The following is a 27,528-nucleotide window of genomic DNA, read 5'->3' on the forward strand; positions in this document are numbered from 1 at the left end:
GGAAAGCACATGCCACCATCTCTTTCTTTCCCAGACCTCTTCATCCCTTGTGCTAATTTAAATTTTCTTTTTTATCCTGAGTAAGCATTGAGCTTTGCTAACACCAAACTTACATTTCATTACATTTTGTGATAATTGGTCTGCTGGTAATTTGAAGACTGATTAGTTTTTGTTACCTGTGATTACAAACAGGCACTCTTAAATGTTGCTTTGGTGCCAATCTGTTGCTCTAGTCAAGAATAATTTGGCTACTTTCTCTTGTAATTGAGAGTAACTGCTGATGGACAGGCAATCTAGCTGGTGGATGGTCCTAATATGTGTTCTCTCCTGGTAGATAGTACCAACAAATAAAGGTCCATGCACCGCTCACAGTGGCAGGGCTTTTTAGTTCAGTTAATTATCATTTGTTGTTAATCAATAACATACAACCAGCACATATAGTCTCCATTGACCTGTAAGAGGGGTGATCATTATTTTGCATAGCATACTGCTCCCTTTAATCCCTGGGCTCTTGACAGAAGACGCAGTCGCGTTTCTGATCCTCTCCCAATTCAATCTGAATGGTGATGGAGTGGAAGCTGTAGTGCTCAAACAGGGCTTGAGTAATATCTCTCAAAATCTTCTGGCTGTCCGCTGTGTCTGCTGTAGATAGCAAGCAGAAAATAATCAAAATGCATATAATATAATACTTTAAAGAAAAGTGTTTACTGACAGAAACTATTCACAAACTTCTAACAAGAAGTTTGTTTTGAGAAGTGTTTCTTGTCCTTTTTATCCTCCTTTCAGGAAGCTGCATGTCAGCAAAAATTTGTTCATTCAAATGTGGTCAGAATATGCAATTTTGGCAAGAGCTGAGCTAAGAGTAATCACCAAAGAAATTCAGTTTGGCAGAAGGCTGGAGGAACGCAGGAATGCTTAATAAAGATTAGTTCATCCATCAGGCAGTAGCAACAGTGCCAAGTGATTCGGGTGGCTGATAGACCCATTCTTTTTGGGAAGTGGGGCTCCATGGAAGACTTCGCCTCTGAACCCATTTTTGGCCAAACACGTGGAATTTTTTTCTTAAATAAACCGTAACATGTACAAAGCAAACAGATAAACAAGCAAATTGATCTGGGTAATGGACAATTTGTCATAAGGGGTAAGGACTACATTTTTAAAAAGTAATTTTAAAGATGAACTGTTCCCCTGGAGTTAGCTCTATGCTCCAAGCTATGTTTTAAAGATTGTTTTACAGCTAGAGATGCATCAGGAATGCAGATTTGCCCTGTTAGTGTTTTTTTATAGGGATCAACAGTTTTCAAGTTTGATGAATCCACTCCAAAATCTATTTGATACTGTGAGAAAAATCCAGCCTGGGTCTAATTCTTCTAATTTATTTAAAATATCTTGTAGTTTACTTCCTTGCTCCACAACCTCTGCAGTTTTCAAGTTTTGGTAAAGGTCCCTGTTGTCTCGGCAAGATTTCTGGGAGGAGGATTTGAGAGCTTTTTGTTGTTATTGTTGTTATTTTTCCCACAAAATGATGGCATTTCTTTTAACAAGCAACAGATACAGAGTCAGTTGTATCCCAATCAGGAGAGACTGATTTTACTAGGCAGCAGCTGAATACTTACTCCCTGTTTACAGAAATATACTGACCTGTGGCAACATGAGCAGATAGAATAGTTTGATTCATTGTCAGAGACCAAAGATGAAGGTTGTGAACAGACTCCACTTTCTCAACTGCTAAAATTCTTGCTTTCACTGCATCATAAACAAATCCTTTTGATGTTCCTTAAAAGGAAAAATTAGTGGAGAAAAAAATATTTTGAAGAGATAAGAATGATGATCATTAGAGGAAAATGCATCATGAACCTTTATTGTTAGATGTATAATTTTTATAAAAATATTCAATGCTTTGGAAAGCCTGTCTACTTCAGAGTTCACTGTGAAATTTAATCCTATCCTTTGTTTTATACTTCTTCATGGAAGAATGAGAGTCATGCATGTCTTAGGAGATATTCTGAGGGTCCAGTTTACATAGGGAAGTGAGCTGTTTAGCCAGATCATGTCCTAGTTTTGCACCATCATTTTTTGTGAGTGCAGATTTTATGGCACCACCTGAGCACTTCTGAGGGATTCTGTCCTCAATACATTTACACAATAGAGAAGCATCTGTTTAGCAGAGAGGGAAAGACAAACATAAAGATTAACATGGTTTGACTCAGGAATCTTAGATGAGATTAGATCCCAGGTCTAGTTATTGAGCAGATCAGGGATTGTTTTCTAGATGAGCCTTCTTACAAAAGATGATGATGGTGATGACCCTCATGCAGAGTGAGGACAATTGTGATAGGGTGAGTTGCAACATGAAATTCAGAGTTTAATCTAAATCCAAATTTGACTAAGGCATTTAACTACAGATCTTCCCTGAAGTGAGACCTAGGAGTTTGGGAATGCACCTCTATGCCCACGTGAACAGCTATGCTCATCATGCTTCACTTGGATCAGTAAACTGAAAAATATTTTTAATGCCACCAGTTATGGAATATAATAATGATAAGCACAGTATGGGTTGATTTTGTCTTTCATACCATAACTGATAATTATTTGTAATCATTAATGACCTCAGTGTTGTATGCTTTGTCCTAGCCATTTATTACAAGAATGATATGCTATATGGAGTACTGACTTAGTGGAATACAATGCTGACATGCACGTGCTCTTTGGAGAAAACCATGGACAGTCAGTGTCTGCATGACACAGTCAGTCATAGGGGCTGTGGAGCTGACACCCTGGGACAGACTGGATGCATGGGCTAAGAACCACCTCCAATACCAGCTCCAACATCCAATTTCTCTTTAGAAAATTCTGGGCAGAATATGCTGCTTAGGAGGTAGGAGGCTGGCTTCAGTGACCTCCCCAGAAGGAGAAGTAAAAGGGCTTGCTGCAGAGGGGAACGGAGCATTGCCAATTTTGGCATGTCAGCACTGCTTAGGGAAGCTGGGAATCACTGCTGTGAGAAAGAGACCCCTGAGTGTCAGGGGCTGCCAGGTCTTCCTGGTAGTTTGGTTTTTTTTCAGTAATCAAGAGATCTTCTGATTTTTTGGCAGCCAAGATACAGCCGGTTGCTGCACTCTGTCTAGGTACACTTCTACACAAACATATCTCTATCTCACAATCACTGAAAGCAAACCAACCCCAGAATGAAGCTTTACTGTAAAACAATATTGGAGATTTTCTTTCTTGAAACAGAAGTAGGTGCAAAGTGAAAGAGAGAAGTAAATAGCCATGCAGGTAGTCACACTGAATAACTCATATCCATTCAAAACCTACACTGTTAGAGCTACTTTTCCCTTTAATCCTTATGTCTTCATAGCAGAGGAAGAGGTTTCATTATATTATTCAGTGTAAGGAAGGCAAAAACATGCATCTCTGACTGCTCAAGTCATTTGGCCTTGCAAATCGAATGTTCAGGCTCATAGCTGACAGGATTAAATATTGCTAAGCCTAGTTCTTCCTCCTGCCGATATGCTGAGATTTGTCTATTCCCTTGCACCTGAATGCGACTGGAAAGCTCCATCGGCTTGCTTTTCTGGACTGGCGTAACTAAAAATCTTTTAAACTTCTGCCTCTTGCATTCAGCCTATTTCACAGACACAGTTCAAAGCACAGTCTTTTTCTTTTCTTTGGGTTTTTTTTTTGGCAAAGACAGACTTGTATTTCACATGGGTAAAGGAATTACACAACGAACAAGGTGAGTAGACATCTCATATGCCAAAGGGGTGATAAAAAGCAATGTTACACATACGACAAACAAAAGCAACTCAGTTTTAGGAACACATTGGGAGTTCATTAGCAAAACACCAGTACACAGATTTTTACAAAAACTGGCATATGTATAAATCTTCTAGTGCAATGGTAGAAAACAGTTTTGATTAAAATTGTAATTAGGTTTAAAGTAAGATCAGAATTATGAGAATATTGGAAACTGATACAGAAGTGTGCTATTATACTTTCGTCAGCAAGTATAAGTGTTATGGAGAAAGAGAGAGAAAAAAACTCAAAATATAACTGTATTGATTCTGGAATCAGGTCCTACCTTCCATTAACACAATCAAAATATCCCTTAAAATGGTGATGGTGGTTGCCAAAACAAAGATGGAAAACACAAATGTGCAGATTGGGTCAGTATTTTGTATTCTGGCTAGAAAAATATGAACACATCACTCTGTTAATTTCATTATTGTTGGTTATTGCCATTTTTAATTAGTTAATCTCAAAGAATAATATATACCATTCATCTAGTACAGAATGAGCGCTGACCTCCTTTGCCAGTTAGGGAGCCTCAGCACAGGGAAGGAAGGCACTACAGGCGAAGAAAGGGAGAGACACCGAAGTATCCTCCTTGCAGTTGAAACACCAAGAAGCAAGCATTACACTCTCAACAGTCATTTCAATTCCCAAGAATACGTATAATTGTCTTTGACTAAATTACAATGTGTATCATTAAGACAGAGAAAATATTTACATAGTACCTAGTGTCACAATGCTATGAAAATAACTGTTATCCTTAATTGCAAGGAAGGCAAGTGAACTAATAAAACTAACCTTAAAGAAGATGATAAGTGCGCTAATTAGCACACTAATACTCTGGAATAGATCTCCGATGGTGTGCACAAAGGCTGCCCGCAGACTGGCATTGCTCAGAGCTGCCTTTCCCGGAGGGGCCGACACGTGTTCCCTGGCTTGTGCCCCATGGCTGTGCCCGTGGCCGGTCTGGTGCAGAATCAGGCTTAGTCTGCAAGAGACGTAAAGCTGCAAGTATCAGTGGGGTTGTTGCATCTCTGAAAGCAGTGATGTCACACACGTCATCAATCCTCTAACTTCTGAACGCTGAACAGTAAAATCAGACACATTGGGTAAAAATACAGAGTGGCTAAACAGATAATTCCTAGGTGATTCAGTGTTTTTTATACAAACAAGAAAGTCTGTGAACAGGGGAATTAATGAGGCCTCATTTTCTATAGAGTTCTTGAATGTTCTGACATCTAATAAAAAGTGAGATGGAGATTAATCTTTTCCTGGAGTTTGTGCATTTATAATTTCCCTTCCCAGTGTGGCAGCTAACAGAAAGGAGGAGAACAACTGCAGCCTTCAATGAGAAGCAGGATCTCTCTTCTCTACCCCTTTCCATACACTCATGAAACTCATAAACACTTAATATTTTTGAGGCTAATAACTCTCTATTGTATTTTATTGAAATACAGCAGCAGGTTCAAGGTTCAAAAGTTATATGGAGAGGAAAACAAAGTAACTTACAGGATGTTGGCGAGCACGGCACAAGCAGAGGTAATGAGCATCACTGTAGCATCAATATCATAACCAGGGTGTAGCAGCCTCATGCTTGCCAAATATGTCAACACACCAGTCACCATCCAAATAATTATCATAGACATCAAAGCTCCCAGAATTTCTAGGAATTAAAAAAACCTGATTTTAACAGGAGTCAAAACAGAACACGTGAAATTTTAAGGGATTGCTGGTAATGGTTCCAGGTTTGTGAGCTTTACAGCCAGCAGAGTTACGTCTTGTGTATTGGCAGCCTTGATGCTCACAAAGAATGGGCCAAACTCCTTTCTGGTCACAGCAAATCCAGTGGCTGCCCAGGGCAGCCCTGTGCATGTGGTGGCCTAACCCTGTTCTACCCGCTCCTACCTTTGTGCCCATTCCAGTGTTGAGTTCATGCAGCATTTGGAGAAGTTGGAGAGGTGAAAAAGATCATTTGGGGAGTTTGGGGAGGAGCAAAGGGAGTTGTAAAGGTAAGTAAGGATAAAAGAGCAATTCTTTTACACCTTACATAGTTGCCTGGCCCTGCCGGTATGGTTTGAAGGCCCCAGGAACCAGCCCTCCTCCCCCAACAAGATTATCTTGGTCACGGGAGCAGAGGTTGGAGGGAAGGAGAGAGGCACGGTTCACCCATACCCACTGGCAGACATGATCCCCCTCCAATAGCCTCTCTTCTTTCTGCACACCTCTTGTCTTTCCACGCTTCAGAAAGGCAGTGACAGCCCCTGACGAGGTCCTGCCAGCAAAGCCTCTCCTTCCCCTCTCCTGGGACTCATCCTGCCAATGCCACAAAATCATTTTTGTGCCACCAGCGGTGATGAGGACAAAAGAAGTTATTTTTTCCCTGGGGCAGCAAAATTTAATTTCGTCTCTATTGGCTCTGAGTTGGGCTCAAATAAATCCAGTCCCCAAGGCCACCTTTTATTGCACTGCCATAGGCGAGGTCTGGGGACGTTCGTATGAACATGCACCATGTTTTTAATAGGATGTGGGACTAGTAATTGCCATGTGACTTGAATGGGTAAATGTGGCACTTTATGAGCACAACTGAGACAATACCAAGGAAAATGAAAGCTCACAGTAAAGTGAAAGGCAGTAGGTAGCCAGAAAGAGCAAAGCACTTGCACAGACCTCCACTGTCAGCTGAAACCCAGCTTATGATTTTGAATATATTTATATGAGGGTCACACATTTTGCAGCAGTCCAGATTCCAAATGCTTATCAAAATAACCATTTTGTCTAAAACTGACAAATAACAAATGAAAGTGCACTGACAGGGAAATCTAGTTTTGCTTAAAAGTAGATAGAGAGAACCTAACATAAAGCATGATGTTTATATTTTCTGATAAACCCGGTGTTTACATTTTCTGCAAGTTACAGGTTGAAACCCTGCAAACGTGGCCCAGCTGAAGGTGTTGATGGCTATGCTATCATTGCCATGAAAGGAGCCAACAGCTTTTGCAAACACCTACATGAATGTCTGTGCGCGTGTGTGCATATACTCCACAGCTGAAAATGCCAGAGGTCATCTTTACCTACATTACTTTTCAATGTAGTATCTTAGCAAAAGCCTAGCTAAGCTTACAGACCAGTTCAGAAGCACTAAATGTTTTACTCAAGATGTTCTCAGTTACATTTCTTCAGAACTATTAGTACTAACAGAGCACAGCAAGTAATAGTATAGGATTGTTTGGGAAACTCTGAATCATACCAGACATAAAGAAATTGAGGCTGAAGAGAGCTCTCCTCCTACCTGGAAGTAGGTCTGGCTCATACTATCAGTCTCCTTCAATATTACGCTTCTAACCATGATGCTGAAAGTAGCTGCACACCCAAAGGATTGTGTTGAACTGCTGTCTTGACTGATTCTACTTCTGGCTTAGGAAACAGGAGGCATTCAGATGGCTCCTGCTAAACTCCAGCCCTGTCACACACAGTCTTTGCATGACAAACCCTATCTATCACTCTGAGAAAAGCAGTGAAAAAATAGCTTCCAGTGTCATGGAGGGCTGCAGCTGCAAGACTTTGGTAGTCAGCACAGAGTGACTCTGCCACCCACCTGACTGCCCTCAGCTACTCTATTAAGGCACCCACCTGCATATTAAACTGGAAATACAGCTGGGAAAATAAGCAAGAAACAGGATAATTATCATGGAATGCAATTAAATAGCCACTGACATTCGATGCAGGGCTCTCTTTGCTACCAGGATAAAAAGGCAATAAAAGATTGGTTTTGAAGTTCTGCATTGCAATGACAAAAAACTAAAAAGTCTAACACAGACTGAGGGTGAAGTTACATGAGGTGGCTGAACCTGCCTACCATCTCGTCAGCAAGAGAGAAGCCTCTCTTTCACTTTCCTTTATTCCCTGGCTAAGAGAGCATAAACACAAAAAGTAATTATGGATCAACTGATGGTAAGTAGTAGTTTGCTAAGGCTGCAAAATTCAACTGTGTCTTGGCAACATAATGCCAGCCACGCTTCAGTCATACTAAACCTCCTCCTCATCCAGCAGCCTGTTTCCAGCAGAGCTGGTAGAATATACTTAGGGAGCAACATAAAGACAGGATAAGTATGGCGTGTGTCTTGTCTGGTACATTCTGCAGCTCCAGGCAACCTTGGCCTGCAGACGTCCTGAGCCAGAAGCTGCTTCTGGACCTTCATATTGAACATCCTTGGAGCATTTATCGTCTGAGTCCTCAGTTCAGGTGCATAGGTGTCTAGAGCCATTTGAGATACGCTGACACCTCCATGTATGACTTGACACAAGATGTATAGATGACCCATAGCCTTCTACAGTGGCAGCTGGAGACTTTGTGGAACACATTAGGACATTTCAAATAGCACCAATCCCTTACATATGAGCAAATAACTTGAGCCCTAAGACACCCAGCGTGGGATTCATTTCCAGAACAAGGCAACTAAATTAAAATGTCTACATGTAGGTGTGAGTTAGATGTCTAAACTCCCATTGTGGACAATGGACATCAAATTAATTGTGATTCACACATCTCCCTGCTCCATTGACTGACTAGGAACACTTCCTAGATTCTTAACTATGAGTGACTGCTGGCATTTGAGATGCCCTGGTCTTGTGCTTGGCATCCTGTGCAGTCTCCTGTGGGCCTTGTGCCACAGCTGCCATTCCCATGCATAAGTCTCAGACGCCCTAGGGATGTAGCACTAGACCTCTGTGTTTAGACAGCTGAACGGAGCCTAGATTTCTGTTGAACGTATCAGAAACTTGGACCCTGTGCTTATATGTGCTCACTTACGTGTAGACATTGATATTTAGGTGTCTAAATCATGAACAGAATCATAACCCCAGAAAATTTTTCTCATAGTTAATATTTTGTTCATGTCTTGTCTTTTGTAAAAGCACTTGTGTTTGATCATAAGGCTTTTGGTATTAGGTGTCATCTGTAAATATATTGATTTTGGTTGAGGACAGAGAACTTTCAAAACCTACCAGTGCTTCCATCTTATAAAACCCAGCAGTGATAAAGAGATATGCAAGGAGAGGATTTAGAAAATGGTAAATGTTAAAGGATCTCACTTTTCTACAAATACAACATTGTTGTCTTTTAAAAATAATTTAATGATTCGCTTTATCATTCTATAAATGAGGTAGACCCTCATTTTTATGGGTATTGCTGCTTTTATAAAAACTTATATTTCACAGTAGATTGAGGACTCAGTCCTCCTCACACTCAAGTCACTGAGGGAAGCTGCTGTCATCTCAGCCAAAGCTAGCACCAGCCCAAAACTATATTCGATAATGAACTGAAAGACACATTTGTAGATAAGAGATGACTGTGCTTTTTACTTCTTTGAAGCTCACTGGCTTGCTCTGTTTGTCATGTGTCCTGGGGGCTTTGAGCACATTAGTGCACTATCTCTAAATATCTGCAGACTATGTATGTTGGACGTTGGCACGTTCTCCCGTCCCTGGCTATGATGTCTTCCCTTTCCCATTCCACATGAAACTGTGACATGTTTGCTACCTGCTCGATGCCACCCAAAAGTTAGCTGCTTGGTGGGAGGTTTGGAGGCAAGCCACAGTGAGAAGAGGCTGATCAGGAAGCTTGTCAGGTCCACCAGGATGTGTGCCGCGTCAGTGATCACCGCCAGACTCCCGGCGATCTGCCCACCTGTGTTAAACACATGTCCGTATCATGGCTCTGGTCAGAAGTTTGAGTTGACCAGACCTGCTTTGCTGTGAATCAAAGGGAACATTCAGTTTTCAGTGATCATACACACGACTCAAAACTCTTCAATATTAGTTTCATTTGTACCTCGTTCATGCAGTGAAAGGTATGCATTAATAGAAAGAAATAAGCTAAATTTCTTTGTCTGAGAGAGAGAGAGTCCTAAGGACAATAAGTGTTGTGATACATTAGTGCTGTGCTTATACTACTATTGGACTGTTTCACTGTCACTATTTTAATATCAGATTTCTTGGTGAAAAGCAGTATTAGGGATCACATTTCCAGTATCCTCCCACTATGTCTTCACAGATCGCTAATATTTTTATGTATGTACAAATACTCAGACTCTTAGCTTATAGGATTAATTTCCTATTTGTTATAGGAAAATATGCATGTTCTTCCTGAGTTTTGATTGGGTGGATGCCCAACTTTTTATTTGTCACAGGCAACACTAAAACAGGAGTAAAAGGAAAGGTCCCAGTAGAAGAGCTGTGATAAACAACCAACTATTTTGGTGAGGGCATAGAGAAAAATGTTCTGTTTGCAGGACTAATCTATCATTTTGAATCTGTAATGCATGATTTAATTTTGCTGCTAGAGCTGGAAAAATGTGGCTGAATGTCATTTTACTTTGGTGGGTTTTGGTTTCATCTGAATTCTGAAAAAAAAAAACCCAAACAAAACCCAAGCCATTTTAGGCTATCTGAAACCACATTTCTTTTACCCAGTAAGCCAAATATTATTTTGCCAAATTCTTCTAACCATGTCTGAGGGCTAAAGGCAAATCCAAAGAAACTAAAAGATTGCTCTAAACTACCCCAGCTCCTGGTGGCTACAGGAGAAGACAAGGATCACAGGCAGGAAGCTATCCTGCCAACTTGTTATAGCAGGGGAATCTTTCCATCTGAGTGGAAGTGTAGAAAAATGGAAATGTGAAATCATAGAGCCAAAACATCTAGTTTCTACATTCAGCAATATATTTCCATTCTTCTTGAGTTATTTAATTAATTTCGGCTCACCTGTTTCTCCTGACCACAACCCATATAAGAATCAATGAATCCTGAAAAACATCGTAAAATGCCTCATTCAAACCTTTGGCAAGATACCAGTCAAAGGGACATGTAGACACATTTTTTGTTTCCTTTTAGATGGAAAGTTTTCATGCCAGCAGTATGGACTGTCTGTTTAATTTCCTCCCATATGCAGATTTTAGGTTAGAATACCTAATACTGAATGGTTTGTCACCGCAGGAGAATGCATATTGCACATATAGGGCATATATTATTTTTTTCTGTTGCCTCCCTATACATCCCATTTACAGCTGCCTGAAAGTTACTGCCCAGAAGGGAGCAGGCATGAACTGCAGAATTTAGGGGCATCTCATTCCTTGCAGTAAAATGAAAAATTCAACAGAATGGGGATTTCCCAGAACATAAGCAGGTGTAAATGCACGTATACTTTTTGGTCATGACACAGCTCCTAGACTTTCACTGTTTGCAGGGTAGTTGTTTCCCAGGTGGGAAGCAATTTTGCATAGCAGAGGGAAGCAGGCTTGTCTGGCAGTGCACAGATGTTAACAACCAGGGCATCAGCTATCTTTCAGCAAACAAATATGTAGAACACAAGCTGCCTGCAAAACTCTATTGCATTTTAGATACTGTATTTTCATGTTCTGTGGGACAGCATTACAAAAGCTTGCTTCCAGCCTGCCATCTTTGAAAAATGTTGAAAATTTATTATTTTATGTATTGCTGGCATAACTAATGCCTCAAAGTTTCTGAGATCTCAGTCTGCTTATCTTAGCAACCTGGTCAAGTCTTTATATTCCTTTTTGGCATGATGACACATGCTGGGTCTGTCTCTCTTTCTAGTGCCCAAATGGAAACCCACTTTTGGTCCTTAGCCCCTAAAAATCCTTAGAAAGCACTTTTATATCAATACACCCTGTACATAGGGTGTCATCGGTTTGACTGATATCTCCAAATCTATGGAGATTGTGATGGATCTGCATTAGAAGAACAGAAGATAATTGTCTTTCGGAGACAGTTGGTGTATCAGGCTCAACCAACAGTGTCCCTTTTGGGAGAGTAATAAGGGCCAGCACAGATGGTTTTACCAAAATATCATGGGAAATATCTAGGGATTCAAAGAAGCACAACTTTTCAACCTCTTTGAGAGCGATGCAGCTTTGTTACTTCTGTTTAGCATAATAATGCCTACAGAAGCTGTTTGCCCTTAAGAGGAGAAGGAAGGAGAACATGTTCTTTAGAATCATAGAATCATAGAATCATCAAGCTTGGAAAAGACCTCTAAGATCATCGAGTCCAACCATCAACCCAACACCACCATGACCACTAAACCATGTCCCTAAGCGCCTCACCTACATGTCTTTTAAATATGTCCAGAGATGGTGACTCAACCATTTCCCTGGGCAGCCTGTTCCAAGGCTTGATAACCCTTTCAGTAAACACATTTTTCCCAATGTCCAATCTAAACCTCCCTTGGCGCAAGTTGAGGCCATTTCCTCTCGTCCTATCGCTTGTTACTTGGCAGAAGAGACCAACCCCCACCTCGCTACAACCTCCCTTTAGGTAGTTGTAGAGCGCGATGAGGTCTCCCCTCAGCCTCCTCTTCTCCAGACTAAACAACCCCAGTTCCCTCAGCCGCTCCTCATAAGACTTGTGCTCCAGACCCTTCACCACCTTCGTTGCCCTTCTCTGGACACGCTCCAGCACCTCCATGTCCTTCTTGTAGTGAGGGGCCCAAAACTGAACACAGGATTCGAGGTGCGGCCTCACCAGTGCCGAGTACAGGGGCACGATCACCTCCCTGCTCCTGCTGGCCACACTAGTTCTGATACAGGCCAGGATGCCGTTGGCCTTCTTGGCCACCTAGGCACACTGCTGGCTCATGTTCAGCCGGCTGTCAACCAGCACCCCCAGGTCCTTTTCCTCTGGGCAGCTTTCCAGCCACTCTTCCCCAAGCCTGTAGCGTTGCCTGGGGTTGTTGTGGCCAGAGTGCAGGACCCGGCACTTGGCCTTGTTGAACCTCATACAGTTGGCCTCGGCCCATCGATCCAGCCTGTCCAGTCCCTCTGCAGAGCCTTCCTACCCTCGAGCAGATCAACACTCCCGCCCAGCTTGGTGTCATCTGCAAACTGACTGAGGGAGCACTCGATCCCCTCATCCAGATCGTTGATAAAGATATTGAACAGGACCGGCCCCAGTACCGAGCCCTGGGGAACACCGCTCGTGACCGGCCGCCAACTGGATTTAACTCCGTTCACCACAACTCTCTGGGCTCGGCCATCCAGCCAGTTTTTTACCCAGCGAAGAGTGCTCCTGTCTAGGCCGTGAGCCGCCAGATTCTCTAGGAGAATGCTGTGGGAGACAGTGTCAAGGGCTTTACTGAAGTCCAGGTAGACCACATCCACAGCCTTTCCCTCATCCACGAGGCGGGTCACCTGGTCATAGAAGGAGATCAGTTGGTCAAGCAGGACCTGCCTTCCATGAACCCGTGCTGGCTGGGCCTGATCCCCTGGTTGTCCCGGACATGGCTCGTGAGCGCCCTCACAACGAACCGCTCCATAATCTTCCCCGGCACCACGGTCAGGCTGACCAGCCTGTAGTTCCCCGGATCCTCCTTCCGGCCCGTCTTGTACGTGGGCGTCACATTGGCAAGCCTCCAGTCGTCCGGGACCTCCCCAGTTAACCAGGACTGCTGGTAAATGATGGAGAGTGGCTTGGCAAGCTCCTCCACCAGCTCCCTCAGTACCCTCGGGTGGATCCCATCCGGCCCCATAGACTTGTGAGTGTCCAGGTGGCGTAGCAGGTCATTAACTGCTTCCTCTTGGATTATGGGGGGTTTATCCTGCTCGCCGTCCCTGTCTTCCAGCTCAGGGGGCTGAGTACCCTGAGGATAACTGCTCTGACTATTAAAGACTGAGGCAAAGAAGGCATTAAGTACCTCAGCCTTATCCTCGTCCTTGGTGACAATGTCCCCCCCCCCCCGCATCCAATAAAGGATGGAGATTCTCCTTGGCTCTCCTTTTGTCATTAATATACTTATAAAAACATTTTTTGTTGTCTCTCACGACAGTGGCCAGGTTGCGTTCTAGCTGGGCTTTTGCCTTTCCAATTTCCTCTCTGCACGACCTAACGAGATCCCTGTACTCTTCCTGAGTTGCCTGCCCCTTCTTCCAAAGGTGATAAACTCTCCTTTTTTTCCTGAGTCCCAGCCAGAGCTCCCCGTTCAGCCAGGCCCGGTCGTTTCCCCCACCCGTTCTTCTTGCGGCACATGGGGACAGCCCGCTCCTGCGCCTTTAAGACTTCCTTCTTGAAGAACGTCCAGCCTTCCTGGACCCCTTTGCCCTTCAGAACTTTATTTTCAAGAGTAAAGCCTGTGTAATAGTCATAGGCTTTTATTGCTTTGTAGCAATACTTCCAAGAAGTGGCCTTTATGACTTACTATTACCCACAATGGATGTTTATAGCTTTGTATACCACAAAGCAGTAGAAACTGTCAGTCACTCAATGCTCAATCATCAGGCACAGGCTGTCTAGCCTAGCGATTAAAAAAATTAAATGTATGGTTCATAATTACAAAAACCTCCATAGACTGCTGTCTGTAACTGCAGTTAATAACTGGTTTGTCAAAGTTTAATGGTCTGAAGCAAAATGGTCTTCAAGCCTGTTACTTAAGCTGTCACTGCAAAAAAGCTGTATGATTCATTAAGCAAAATGAAACATTTAGTTAACATATCATCTGTCCTTCCAATTATCCTCTAGTATTGCCGCATTCACCAGACTTAAGCCTACTTATATGGTTTTTTTAATAATGCGTTACTTCTGGCACTGGAAATTACTGCATGGAGATTAGTGGTATGCACCGGTTTTCATGGGGAAATGCACGTGACCTACAAACAACAGGGCTTCACGCAGATGAAGCGCGTGGGAGGGAGAAGTTGGAGAAGTCCCTGCTGTGTTTGGCAGCCCGGGGAGAAGGCAGAAATGCAGCGGTTCTTTCGTTGCCTCTACTTCTCACCTGTGGGGAAGACAAAGCCTTTCTATTTCATTTTCATGGGGCTCCAGAGATGCTGAAGCAGGGAAAACATGTTTCAGAGGCCTTCCTGGCTGATTTTTGTTACATCCCCTGGGGCTCATGTGGCAAAAGCCTGTGGGATTCCTCATGCCTTACCTTACCTCACCTTACCGTGGAGAAGGGGAAATTAAAGAGCCAGGAACTATCAAGTGGGTATAAATATCACAGAAGCCATGCAGAGAGCAGATCGGTGGGACAAAACAAAAGCTAACGCTTTATGAGTGAGCCAAAAATTTATATTGGATATTGTAGGATGGGTCCAGAAGTGAAGGCTAATTAGACAGGCGAATAATCTTCCACTGATCCAGAGACACACCAGCAGGCCAATTTAAAAGATAAACGTGCCCTGGTATAAATACATTGACTTAACAGAAGAAAAGCAGATGGTGAATCTGGCCCTGGATTTCCCTGGATTTTGTAAAGACTGTTGCATTTAATATCAGATCCTGCTGCTAGCAGCCTTCATCAGTTCTGAGGTCTCATTGGCCTGGATAAACATGTAAAATCTTTTAATCTTTTCCAAAAAATGTAACCCAATTTATTAGAAACCTTTTGTGACATGATGCTAAGACATGCTAGCCACTTTTAACTGATCTTAAGGACCTGGGAGAACAGTTCAGACCATTAACTGATCCTTGTATTCCTACCCAGATGCAATCCTTAAATGAATATATGAAAATATTTTTATAATTTCACTTAAGCCCCCCCCAATTCTTTTAAAGATTGGGGGGAAAAGAGATTTTTTTTAATCGCAGGTGCATCTGTGCATCATGGGTCACTGCACTCAGAGGAGGTGCAAAAGGGCATGAATAAGGCTGTGCTGGGCACCAAACCGAGCTCTCTTTGAGCAAACATACTCCCCTGTAATCTCAGCAATCATGAAGAAGATGCAAATTACTGATGCTACACAGAGCTTCCTCCTGGCTTGATGCTGCTCCCTTTTTCTGTTCTCATAGGCCTGTGAGTAGCCGTGACAGTGATACGCTGGATTGGCTTCAGTATCTTCTGCTTCCTGCTGCTGCCTCTCTTCATTTAAATTCTTCTGATGCCGGCTCATCCTTCGGGATTGAAAGAAACAGAAGGTTAAAAAAGGAAAACGCTGGTTATTTGGGCGTCTAGCCCTGCAGCCCCAGCAACTATGTAATTAATGCTTTCGAAGGATAAAAGCAGCATTGGGAACAGCAGAGCAGGTCATAGAAGAGGTTTGCTTGCACAAGCAGGGCTCTGCGGGAGGGAGCTGCACATGCAGTGACTGCTCTGGCTGTGTTTCCCAGCTCTTTGGGCTCTCCTACATTATTTAACAGTTTATGAAACACAGGGTGATTTTCTTAGGCTGTGTATTTTATGCACACCGTATGATTTTCAAAAGGTCATGCAAAGAGTAACCAAATTCAGCATAGCACGGAGACAATTTTACAGAAAATTTCAGTTTTTTATTCCCAACAGCTTTGTCAGGAAGACTATTAAAAAAAAAATCTTTTTCTCAAATATTATTGACTAAAGATATTTCTCTCCTCTCTTTGCATGCAGAACTATTTTATCTCAAATTTCCACATATGTACAGAAACTATCAATCTTCCAGCAGGGCCTGAGCATAGAAAATTCAAAGGCACTTAAAAAATAAAAGAAATAAATTCTCCATAGTATGCTGACCCCTTTGTGCTACTGGTTTCATAGAAAGGTGAGAAGTTCAGCAGAAGCGGCTCTTTGAGCATTGCTCCATCACAAGGTGATTTCCCAGCCAAATCTGCTCTGCCACAAAACCTCAGTGCTGTCCTTCTCAGGGCTCCTGCATAGGAAATATGGGATGGGGGTAGAGAGGCCGGGGCCGAGCACATTGCAGTGCAGCTGCCCGAGCTCCTGGATGACCATGATATCTGGTGCTTTCACTAGAGCAGCCCAGAGACTCCCCCAGGGGAAGCCCCAGGGTGGTTTTGTAAGCAAAGACCTTCTGTCCTCCTTATCTCTCAACTGAGAAGAGCCCAAATGGCAAAAAAAAAAACCCTGAACCCTGTCCCAGAGAGGCTCGACTGAAAACCATTACGTCTCTCCAGATACAACATTTGTTGCCACAGCTGCTCCTAATGTGATACCCCCATTGGTAAAACATCCCTGGTCGTGTGCTGAGACTTTTGGGAACACGCTGTGGCATCAAAAGGCAAATTCTGCCCAGATGCACGTACATTACGTCCATACAACCATGTGTTACAGCTATTTGAGGTCTGTATGTGCAGGGCCATAGTTCGCAAGCCTGTCTGGGAATGCAGCAAACTCCACTTCTGTTTCTGATTCTGAAATTAGCTCTGGGGGCATGACGTGGGATTAGCTGCCCCCAGTAATAACAGCCTCTTTTCCTCATTCTGACTAAGGACTTTCCTTTGGGACCAGGAAGAGTTGTTTCTTCAGTTGCATGAAGGAGACCTGTGCTCGGGGAGGTACCTGGATCTTGGTGACTTTCAGTAGCATTTCTGCACTGTATATGGAAGTGTCAAGATGCCTGAAATCTCGCTGGAAAGAAATCACGCCAGCGGCTGCCAATCTGCAGCAGTTGGTGTCAAGAAAAAAATTGCACTGGTGTCATAAGCTTTTTCCAGCTGCCTTTTTGGGCAGCCTGAGGGGGCTGCAGCTGCTCAGTGGGTCCAAAGTCGTGCCAGGTGCCCCGCAGCCCTCACCCCACCGGTGGGCGAGAGGCAAAGGCAGCCGCAGAGCTGCGGATGCCTCGGCCCCTCATTGGCTTCATCAGCACTGCAGAGGTACTGGCAAAAGGAGAAGAGCTGACCCACCTTGGCAGTCAAGCCCTGCAACTGTAGATAATCAGCGTGGATTTGATTTTGTAAATATTATTGAGATGTTCCAAGGATACAACATGTTCCCCTGAGTCAGCTTGTTTCCCAGCCAGGTTAGCATGTGGTCTCTGTATGCTCACCAGTTCCCTCTGTACATGAGGAGCTTGTGTGAAAGAGCAATTGGTCAGATTTAATGCCTGATGCCTGGAGATAGTGAGTTTTCTTAGTCCTTTTGTCAGTGTTTTTCTTTATTTTCCTCACAACACCAAATAAATGGGAGCTGGACCGTCTGGGGAATGGGCTGCCCATCTGGCAGCTGGGGTACCCGCTAGCCAGTCCTTCTTCAGTCCTTTAGTTTTACATTCATCAGGCTCCTCATGTGCACTATGTCACTTATGTACAATATTTTCCTGATGAATTAGACTCAGAAGGTACCACAAATTGATTCCTTCCAGATGGCGGAATAAAATACTGTAGTTCTCTCGCTGTCCCCTGGAGATCAGGGCATGCAAGTTTTTCTTTCTCGTGATCCCTCTCTGGAGTTAACTTCCAATGCTTTTCTATGGTTTGCATGTAAAATTAATTTCCCTTTAACTCAATTTTCATCAGCTGGCATTGAACGTTAAAATCATCTTAATGACATGAGTCATGATCAGCTCAACCGCCTGTCAGGGCAGGGATGCCAAAATTACCCCTGCAGATTTCTGAGCCACCAAATCCTTTCCTTGCTGTTAACAAAATAGGTCGCTTTGTGAACCCCCTCCTATTTTTAATCTTCAAATCTCTCCATCAGCTAACAAAACCTCAGAGTACCACTGAGGGGTAAGAAGGCACTGTCCACAGATCTCGTTGAACAAACGCAAAAGCAAACAGAGACAGCGTAAACCCACAAATGTCACATTTTTCTGTCTAAAGGGTACCTACATAAAAGTGGCCCAGTTGTCAGAGGTGGCGAGCATTTGCTGCTCCCTTTGAATTTGCAGAGCAGCATCTGGCCCCATGAGTTAGGAAGACTCCTGCCAGCTCCTGTGCGTAACCATTATTTTCTTCTTCCAAGAGCAGTCTGCCACTAATTAAAAGAATCTAAGAGACAGTTTTATAAATGTGTGAATCAAAAGCTTAAGGTGCAGAGATCAGCTCTGTCAAACCATAAACCCCTTCTGAGTGTGTTAGAGCAAGATGCAGCCTTTGAGCATCAGATCTCCAGCACACTGCAAGCAGAGTCCCAGATTAAAAAATAATCTTTTCTCCATTTCAAATTCTCTTTCCTTTGTGAAAAAGATAATTGGGGGAATGTCACAGAAAGGCTCCTACTGAGTCATGCCCAGAAGGGAAGAAGGAGAAAATATTAATACATAATGCAGATTCCACACAAATCATTAGCAAGAGCTTTTGATTACAACTTCTTTTTGTTTGTTTTCACTTGATCTGTTGGGTGCCTTGATCTGCAGGCTGATGGGAATAATTGCCGTCCTCCTAGACCATTATGAGATCCCCAGTCAAAAAAGCAAAATGTGGAATCATTGCACTTCCCACAGGAGATCATCTCCTTCACAAGGGAAAATAGTAATTTTTTGGTGCCTGAAAGGGTAATGAAACTGCCTTCAGAGAAAAATTTATCAAAACCATAGTCACCTCCCTTATGCTGGCACCCCTCTGATTTCAACTGATGTACAAATCTTGAGTATTTCCAAGTCATTTAAGACCCTGCTTATAGCTTGGCTGTCCAGATTCTCCTTTTCCTTATTGTGGGCACAAAACAAAGGCAAATATTTATATATTTGCATACATTTAGATATCTAGTAGATGGGAATTTGTCCTATGGTTATTTTATTTAGTCTCATTTTGAGGGCCTGGCCATGTATGCATAAACGTATTGTCAATAAATTTCCTTCTGCATAACAGTATAACAATTGCTGCATGGAGTTAGACCAAAGGTGCACGTAGTCAAGTATCCAAACTCCATCATGAGCATGAGGGAATAGGTTAGGACAAAGTACCAGAAAGGAACATGTCCAGAGTGGTACTGCTCCCCAGTTGCACAAATCTGGAGGCTGGGAGGTGGCTGAACCAGAGCTTGTATCTAATAGTCCTTTACAGATCTTTCTTCCACAAACCTGACTGACTTGAAAGTGTTGAGTTCCATGGTTTAATTATGATTTGTGTAAAAATAATGCATCCTTTATTACTCTTAAGCTGTCTGCCTGATATTTTAATTAGTTCTTGTACTGTTAGAAATAATGAATGACCATTCCGTGTTTACCTTCATCACATCATTCACGATTTTATGTATCATTGTTATACCCCTGAACCATCCATTTCCTGAGCTGGTGTCCTAGTTATTTAATTTCTGTTTCATACCTCTTACTATCTCGGTTCTTACTTTCTTTCTGAGACGAAGTGGGCGTAACTGAAGTGGGCGTAACTGAAGTGGGCATAATGGAGATGGCGTATGACCAGTACAGGGCAGACACCGTCCTTTCTACAGGGTCCTCATGTCACCTAACATGAGGGCAAAAGCAACGGAATGGGTTTTGCTGAGTCCCCTAAAATACTGTGTGCTCCTGGGGCCAGATGGCAAGCCAGTACAAAGGAGACATAACCACAGGGCCCACAGTTTTAGCTATGAATTCAGAAGTCACAAGAAGACACCTAAAGTTTTCCTGAGCATTGACTTCTGTGAAGCACCAGGAGTGGTGAAAAGACTTTATTTGATGAGGACTCTTTGATTCATAAGAGTTTTCCTATCGCCTGCAAGAAGGCAGAAAAAGAAGAAAATATTCCCTATGTGCTTGTTATAGAAAATCAATCTCCACCTGGAGGAATCATCTCCCAGGCACACTTCAAACTTTTTGCCTACCAGTATGAGTCTGGCAGACAGGAATCAATTACAAGCCTAAAGCTTCACTGATAGATAGGAATCACTACAGATCACGTTAATGCCCTCTGGTAAGAACTTTCACATGAAGACAAGCCCCAGGGTTTTTACACCTTTCCTGCTTTCAGCATTGCCCCCTTTTTTTTTTCTTGTCTCTTATCTCAGATACAAAATAATAACAAAAACTTTGAGACTAGAAGCCTTGAGTTTCACTTGTGTGATGGTATTCAAAATCCCACTATAATGACATATAAAGAACATGATCAGAAACCCAGAAATCCATGCTGGATCAAGCCAAAATCTAGTTCATAGCGTAGTTGGTACAATCTGATGCAAATCCACTGATTTATGAAATGAGATATTGAATATTTCTGGTCAATATTACACTGATCTATTGTCAGCAAGAAATAAAATCATCTAGCTTGTCTTCGTTCATGGAAACTTCAGGAATTTGGTCAAGACATTCTCTAGTCTTTGGTGAATGGTTTTCTAGATCACTAGATAGTTGATAATAAATAAAAAATAACATAACAAATGATTAATCATCTGAAGAATTTATCCTCTCCCACCACCACTATTGACTGTAAAAAGACCATAGAAAACTATCTTAGACACCTAATTCAGATCTAAGTCAAAGAGAGATGATATGAATCTCACTTGATATGTCTTACAGACAACATTTTTGCATAGGGCAGGAGGTTCTGAGTACTCAGCGTCGGACTCTGTTACGACTATGGTTCATACCTTTCCTGGAGGCTGGTGAGAAGTGGTGACCTATCTTGGGACCAGTCCTGTGTAATGTCTTTGTCCATTACCTGGAGGAGGAGGTGAAGTGCACCCTGATCAAGTTGGCAGATGATGCCAAGCCGAGGGTGCAGCTGATACATTGGAGGGCAAGGCTGCCATAGGCAGGCTGGAGGAAGGGGCCAACAGGAGCCTTATTAAATTTGGCAACGATGAATGCAAAGTCTTGCACCTGGGACAGACTTCTGAGACCACATCTAGAATATTGTGTCCAGTTTTGGAGTCCCCAGCACAGGAAAGATCAACAAACTGGCACAGGTTCAGCAGAGGGCCACCAGGATGGTTGAGGGCTGGAGCACTTACCCTGAGGGAACTGAACTTCCAGCCTAGAGAAGAGGTGGATTCAGGGGCACCTAACAGCAACCTGCTAATATTTTTGAGGAGGTTATTGAGAAGATGGAGCTTTATTGCTGTGCATGGAGGAAGGATGAAGACAATGGTCATAAATTGAAACAAGAGAGGTTCAGACTGAATATAAGGAAAAAAAAATTGACTGTGAGGGTAATTCAGTATTGGAGCAGATTTCCCAGACAGGTCATGCAGTCTCCATCCTGAGGGATTTTTTTCAAGACTAGACCAAATAAAGCCCTGAGCAACTTTCTTTGATCTCTCGGCTGACCCCGCTTTGAGTAGGTTGGACCAGAGACCTCCTGAGGTCCCTTCCAACTTGAATTATCCCACAAGCCTACAGCTGACCTGATTTTCAGAGAGCTCAGTTAAAGCCCACACCCTTGTAAGCATTTCAAATTTGGCATGGGAGACCTCAATGCATCCAAACCTGCTAGTGACTACAGACCGGCTTGGCATGTACAAAACACTCTCCCCCACAGCCTTGTGTGCAGGGAACGGGGCCTATATTCAGACTTCCTACTCATACGGTTAAGATAAAAACAGTTTTGTTCCCTGTGTATTGTAATAATGGCATTTATTAAAAAGAAAGAGGCTGGGGGATGGCAAAGAAATAGGCAATCTGTGTGCATAATAAATTCTGCTGAAAGCATTAGAGCTGTTCATTAAGCCTACACACAGGGAACGGAAAAATGTGGTAATTTATACCAAAGGCTAAGATGAGCTTATTGCTACTGATCGGCTTAAGACACCTGAAGCTGTGCACGCAGCTGCTCTGTGCAAGCCTGAGCCCAGCAGGCTGCATCCCCATCGCCACACTGGCTCCGGCCCCCCGGGCTGGCTCCGGTCCGTGGGCTGGCACCCCGGCTCGCTGGGCTGCGAGGGGGAGCAGGGTGAGGGCTCCCCCTGAGCTGCCAGCTCTTCCGAATAGGAGGGAGACCCCAACTCTCAGCCCCTGTTTTTGGTTATTGCTGGAATGGAGTAATTAGGTCATGCAGTTAATCAGACTTCACCTGGCAAGAAAAGCCAAGAGGAGATGCAGCACAAAAGCCACACACCTGGGCGACAAGTCCTCCTCCTCCTGGGGAGCTGTGTTACCACGGCCATAACTCAGCCATCTCAGGACCTCTGCTATGGAGCCCTCCTGGGACTGCCCCTCGAGCTCTGGGGCTGTTGGAAATATCTGCAGCAATCAGCCCAACAACTGCAATTGTTGCAGCGATTTGCCCCAACTAACTTCAATCCTACACTAAGAAATAATTATCAGAAAGAAATCAACTCCTCCAGAAGGTGAGTCAGCTCTTCAGTGGGAGGATCAGCTGCTGGGGGTTACTGCCCCTGATGTGCACCCTGCTCCTCTTCTCACTGGTGATAGTCCCTGTTCCTGATAATCCAGGGAAACCGAGGGCTTCCTCAAGAGGCAGCCTAACAGCTATCCCTGTCTCAGGCAGCCCTTCCTGCACTGTGTAAAGGCTTCATCCAGAGATGTCCTTGTGTCCAGAGGTGGCAAGGGGCCAAAGGACCTCAGCCACTGAAGCTGTGCTCACAAAATTGCAAGCTATCAGAAAAGCTCTGAGATTCATCAGTAACTAAAATGAATTGCAGAATCATATGGGATCTTTTTAAAATATAAATATTACCGCAAAAGTCATCTTGGACAGTGCCATGTATATTTATGGAGCCATGTAATAGTATTTAAATAATAACCCATACACTCAAATGACTAAAATATGATGGCAGTGACCCCAATATAAGAACATGGAGAGACAGATTTCCATTTGAACTGACAGTGTTTACGCCAAGTTTCTGTCCTATGCGTTTTAAGAGAGCCAAGCAATAAATAACCTGAAAACCAATGAGATAATGGAAATGTCAAGAGGTGCTAAGCTGTAACTGAGCAGCTATTTTCTTTTAAAAATACTTGCTGGTCTGAGTCAAGAGGAAGAATGAAAACAAGTTCAACTGCAAAACTAGTTTGTGATAGACATTTGTACTCATTTTTTAACCCAAGTTACAACATATGTTTTCAGAAGGTCTTTCCTCACTCAAACAAGCATTTACTCACAGGACCTCTGGCACACGAGAGGTACATCAGCTTCAAGTCTGATAGGCTATCCACATGAATAAAGTTTTGCAGAATCAAGTCCTTAACAGCATCGCATTTCTTTCACACCAAATAGATTATTTAGACATTCAAGCATGAAGGAGCCTTGAATCAAACGTAGTGTCAATAGCACTATTATAATTCATCCTAAAATTGCAGCATAATCCATGAGGTTTTGCATTCTACAATAAATCTACTAAGCTTATAAAATACATAGCAGGAGACACTTGCTTCAACATTAGATTGGTTCAATCCATCACAGATGCAGACACATCAGGCTGCTGTCTAGTAAATGCATCAAACATTTAATGTGAAAGTTTGGAAAGGAAAAAAATCAAACAAAACATTTTGAAAGTAGTGAAAGATGTTCCCTGTACGCACTGTGAAACTCCCCGTACTTGGACTTCAGCAGCCCGTCAGCAGGTCGGTGATCTCGTAATGCTCTCAAAGACAAAGCAATGGCAGTGAAGGAAACAGAGCTGTGTTACCTGTCTAGGGCCAAGGAGTACTTCTTGGTGTCCCTCTCACTCACAAGGCAAGCTCTTTCAAGACCCTTTTTGGCAGCCATCAGGAAAGTCGGTGGGGTTTTGCTTTTTTCCCCCTTAAACTCTCCTTTCTCTGCTGGAAGTGGATGTGGGCAAAAATGTCCTCCTAACTTATGCAGAAGTCTCTGCCAAATGTTTTTAAATGAAAAGGTTTTAATAATCTTCTCAATAAACCCACTGCGAGAGAAAGCTGCTTTCCTAGTGCTGGTGGCGTCACTAACATGCCAAACAACTTGCTGAGCGTGTCAGATTGGGGGTTTTGGGCCTCCCTCTCTTTTTTTTCTTTTTTCCCCTCCATGTTTGATGCTGTGACACGCTCTTTGGTCACGCAGCGGGTGCGTGCTCTCCCACTCACTGGCTCAGGGCCAAGCGCAGCGGTGCGCGCACCGATGTGCACGCAGGCGCTCACCCGGGCGCGGTGAAAGGGAGAAAGTGATTAAAACAGCCCGATTTGCCTGGAAACAGTCAAACCACTGTTTGCCTTTCTGCTTCCTCGGCTTGGGAGGAAAGTACACCTCCCTCACCCCGGCTCGGCGCAAGCCTCTTTAATCTAAGCGATTGCTCTAAAGACATTTCTACCCCTGGCACGTTTGCTCCTAACGGTTCAAAACAGAAGAGACTGCTTATTATTGCTATTTGCGGCACAGGTTATTGAAATCTTCATTTCACCAGCAAGGATTGTGGGTTGTTATTTCCGCTTTATCCAGTTTGTGAGTTCTGTCAACAGCCGCGGTCCCTGGAGGGGAGGAGAAGACCTCCAGCCTCACCTCTCTCACAGCCTGGCCTCAGACACGCTCTTCGGCGCTAATGGGAAATTTTGTACAGGCGCTGTCTGTGTTTTACAATATTCTCGGCAGAAGCAGATTGTGATTGAGATCCCTACCCGTGCACTGCCTTCACAGGAGAGATTAGAAATAGGCAGTGAGGAAATGCTGGGTGCTGCATTTAAATTCTAGAGCCTTTTTTTACCATGGGCAGCCTAATATGTATATGAGCTGGGATCTCTCCTCCCTTCCCCCAGTTTGCAGAACATATACTCTGTCTGAGATTCATGGGGGCAAGGGGACACATTTGTACGTCCTATAAATGCAAAAAATTGGGTTTATGCCATCAGAGATCCACATGTTACCTCCCACATGTCAGCTGTGCAAACACTTCCCTGGAACCTGTGAGCCAAGTAGGAGCTGATCTCAAACACCTTTCTGAACAGCCACCGGCAAGCGGCAGAAATACATGTTTTTTCCACAGTGTGCTGTCACCTCTGCCTCTCTAATGTCCTTTTCTCAGGAACGTTTTCCCAGGTGCCTATACCCACCTACGCACCCTTATAAGCCCCTTTGGGGGAAGAGATCAATTTTCTGACTCATTCCTGGGACTTCCTAGCTTCTTCTGGACATTAAAAAGTTGCTTTTTAATGCTTTTTAAAGTTGCAGCCACTTACTGGACCTGACACTTAATGTGGATGGCTGGCAAGGCTGGTTTGAGAAGACACTCAGGTCGAAGGATGAATAGTATGGACCCAAGGCATTTGCAGAAATCTTACAAGACAGAAGTACCACATTAATTACCACCCCAGAAATGCCATTAAGTAGCAATTCTATTCTGCTAGGGAGGGAGGAAGAGGGAGGGAGGGAGGACAAGGAAGGTAGCCTTTCCAGCTCTGCACCCTGGAACCTGACACAGGCTTATAATTCATACCCAACAAGGGCTTCTGCTGGGTCCCCATGCCATAAACCCAACAGCATGGGTTTATGAAAGGCAGGTCCTGCTTGACTAACCTGATCTCCTTCTATGACAATGTGACCCGCTTAGTGGATGAGGGAAAGGCTGTGGATGTGGTCTACCTAGACTTTAGTAAAGCCTTTGACACTGTTTCACACAGCATTCCCCTGGAGAAACTGACTGCTCAGGGCTTGGACGGGTGTACTCTTCACTGGCTGGATGGCTGGGCCCAAAGAGTTGTGGTCAACGGAGTTAAATCCAGTTGGCGGCCGGTCACGAGCGGTGTTCTCCAGGGCTTGGTTTTGGGGCCAGTCTTGTTCAATATCTTTATCAACGATCTGGATGAGGGGATCGAGTGCTCCCTCAGTAAGTTTGCAGATGACACCAAGTTGGGTGGGAGTGTTGATCTGCTCGAGGGTAGGAAGGCTCTGCAGAGGGACCTGGACAGGCTGGATCGATGGGCCGAGGCCAACTGTATGAGGTTCAACAAGGCCACGTGCCGGGTCCTGCACTTTGGCCACAACAACCCCAGGCAACGCTACAGGCTTGGGGAAGAGTGGCTGGAAAGCTGCCCGGAGGAAAAGGACCTGGGGGTGCTGGTTGACAGCCGGCTGAACATGAGCCGGCAGTGTGCCCAGGTGGCCAAGAAGGCCAACGGCATCCTGGCCTGTATCAGAACTAGTGTGGCCAGCAGGAGCAGGGAGGTGATCGTGCCCCTGTACTCGGCACTGGTGAGGCCGCACCTCGAATCCTGTGTTCAGTTTTGGGCCCCTCACTACAAGAAGGACATTGAGGTGCTGGAGCGTGTCCAGAGAAGGGCAACGAAGCTGGTGAAGGGCCTGGAGCACAAGTCTTATGAGGAGCGGCTGAGGGAACTGGGGTTGTTTAGCCTGGAGAAGAGGAGGCTGAGGGGAGACCTCATCGCGCTCTACAACTACCTGAAAGGAGGTTGTAGCGAGGTGGGTGTTGGTCTCTTCTCCCAAGTAACAAGCGATAGGACGAGAGGAAATGGCCTCAGGTTGCACCAGGGGAGGTTTAGATTGGACATTAGGAAAAATTTCTTCACTGAAAGGGTCGTCAAGCCTTGGAACAGGCTGCCCAGGGAAGTGGTTGAATCACCATCCCTGCAGGTATTTAAAAGACGTGTAGATGTGGTGCTTAGGACATGGTTTAGTGGTGGACTTGGCAGTGCTAGGTTAACAGTTGGACCTGATGATCTTAAAGGTCTTTTCTGACCTAAACGATTCTATTATTCTATGATTCATAAATAACACCATTATTGCAGTGTTCTTGTGTGCTTCTCACCTCATCTTTCCTTTAGCAATTACCAAACACCAACATCCTGTCACAGACCAGGGGTGCCTGAAAAATAAGCCTGGCCTGGGACCTGATTTACAATGGTTCTCAGTCTTTGTAAGGTGCTAAGCCAAAGTATCAGGTCTAAGCACCCTCAATTTAAGGAAAATTTAAAGTCAACCTCAGAAGACTACAGATAAAGCCTGTTTCTGTTTCAAATCACTGGAAGCATGTAACTTTTGTTAGTGAGATAGATGAGTTTCCATCATCTTGCAAAAGGGTCTTGAGCCTCAGGTGCATACCAGCAAAACAAAGCCATAGATCATTTCCAGCATTTAATCTAGACCTTTGTTTTGTGTTTATTGTTGTCAGTGCTGATGGTTGTGCTTCTCAGGAGACAGGCTGTG

The 27,528-nt window shown here is 43.9% G+C and overlaps 1 protein-coding gene across 1 annotated transcript; it reads right to left on the bottom strand.

The window, feature by feature from the left end:
- Positions 1–496: 496 nt before the first annotated feature.
- On the bottom strand, positions 497–24,126 carry SLC30A8 (solute carrier family 30 member 8). Its single transcript, XM_075144571.1, is given in 9 exon segments — positions 497–642; positions 1,642–1,776; positions 4,085–4,174; positions 4,177–4,189; positions 4,594–4,783; positions 5,305–5,458; positions 9,335–9,473; positions 15,492–15,696; positions 24,047–24,126. Coding segments are annotated over 9 exon segments (1,152 nt in total).
- Positions 24,127–27,528: the final 3,402 nt, after the last annotated feature.

This window comes from Calonectris borealis, chromosome 2 (genome assembly GCF_964195595.1).
Source record: "Calonectris borealis chromosome 2, bCalBor7.hap1.2, whole genome shotgun sequence".
NCBI lineage: Eukaryota > Metazoa > Chordata > Aves > Procellariiformes > Procellariidae > Calonectris > Calonectris borealis.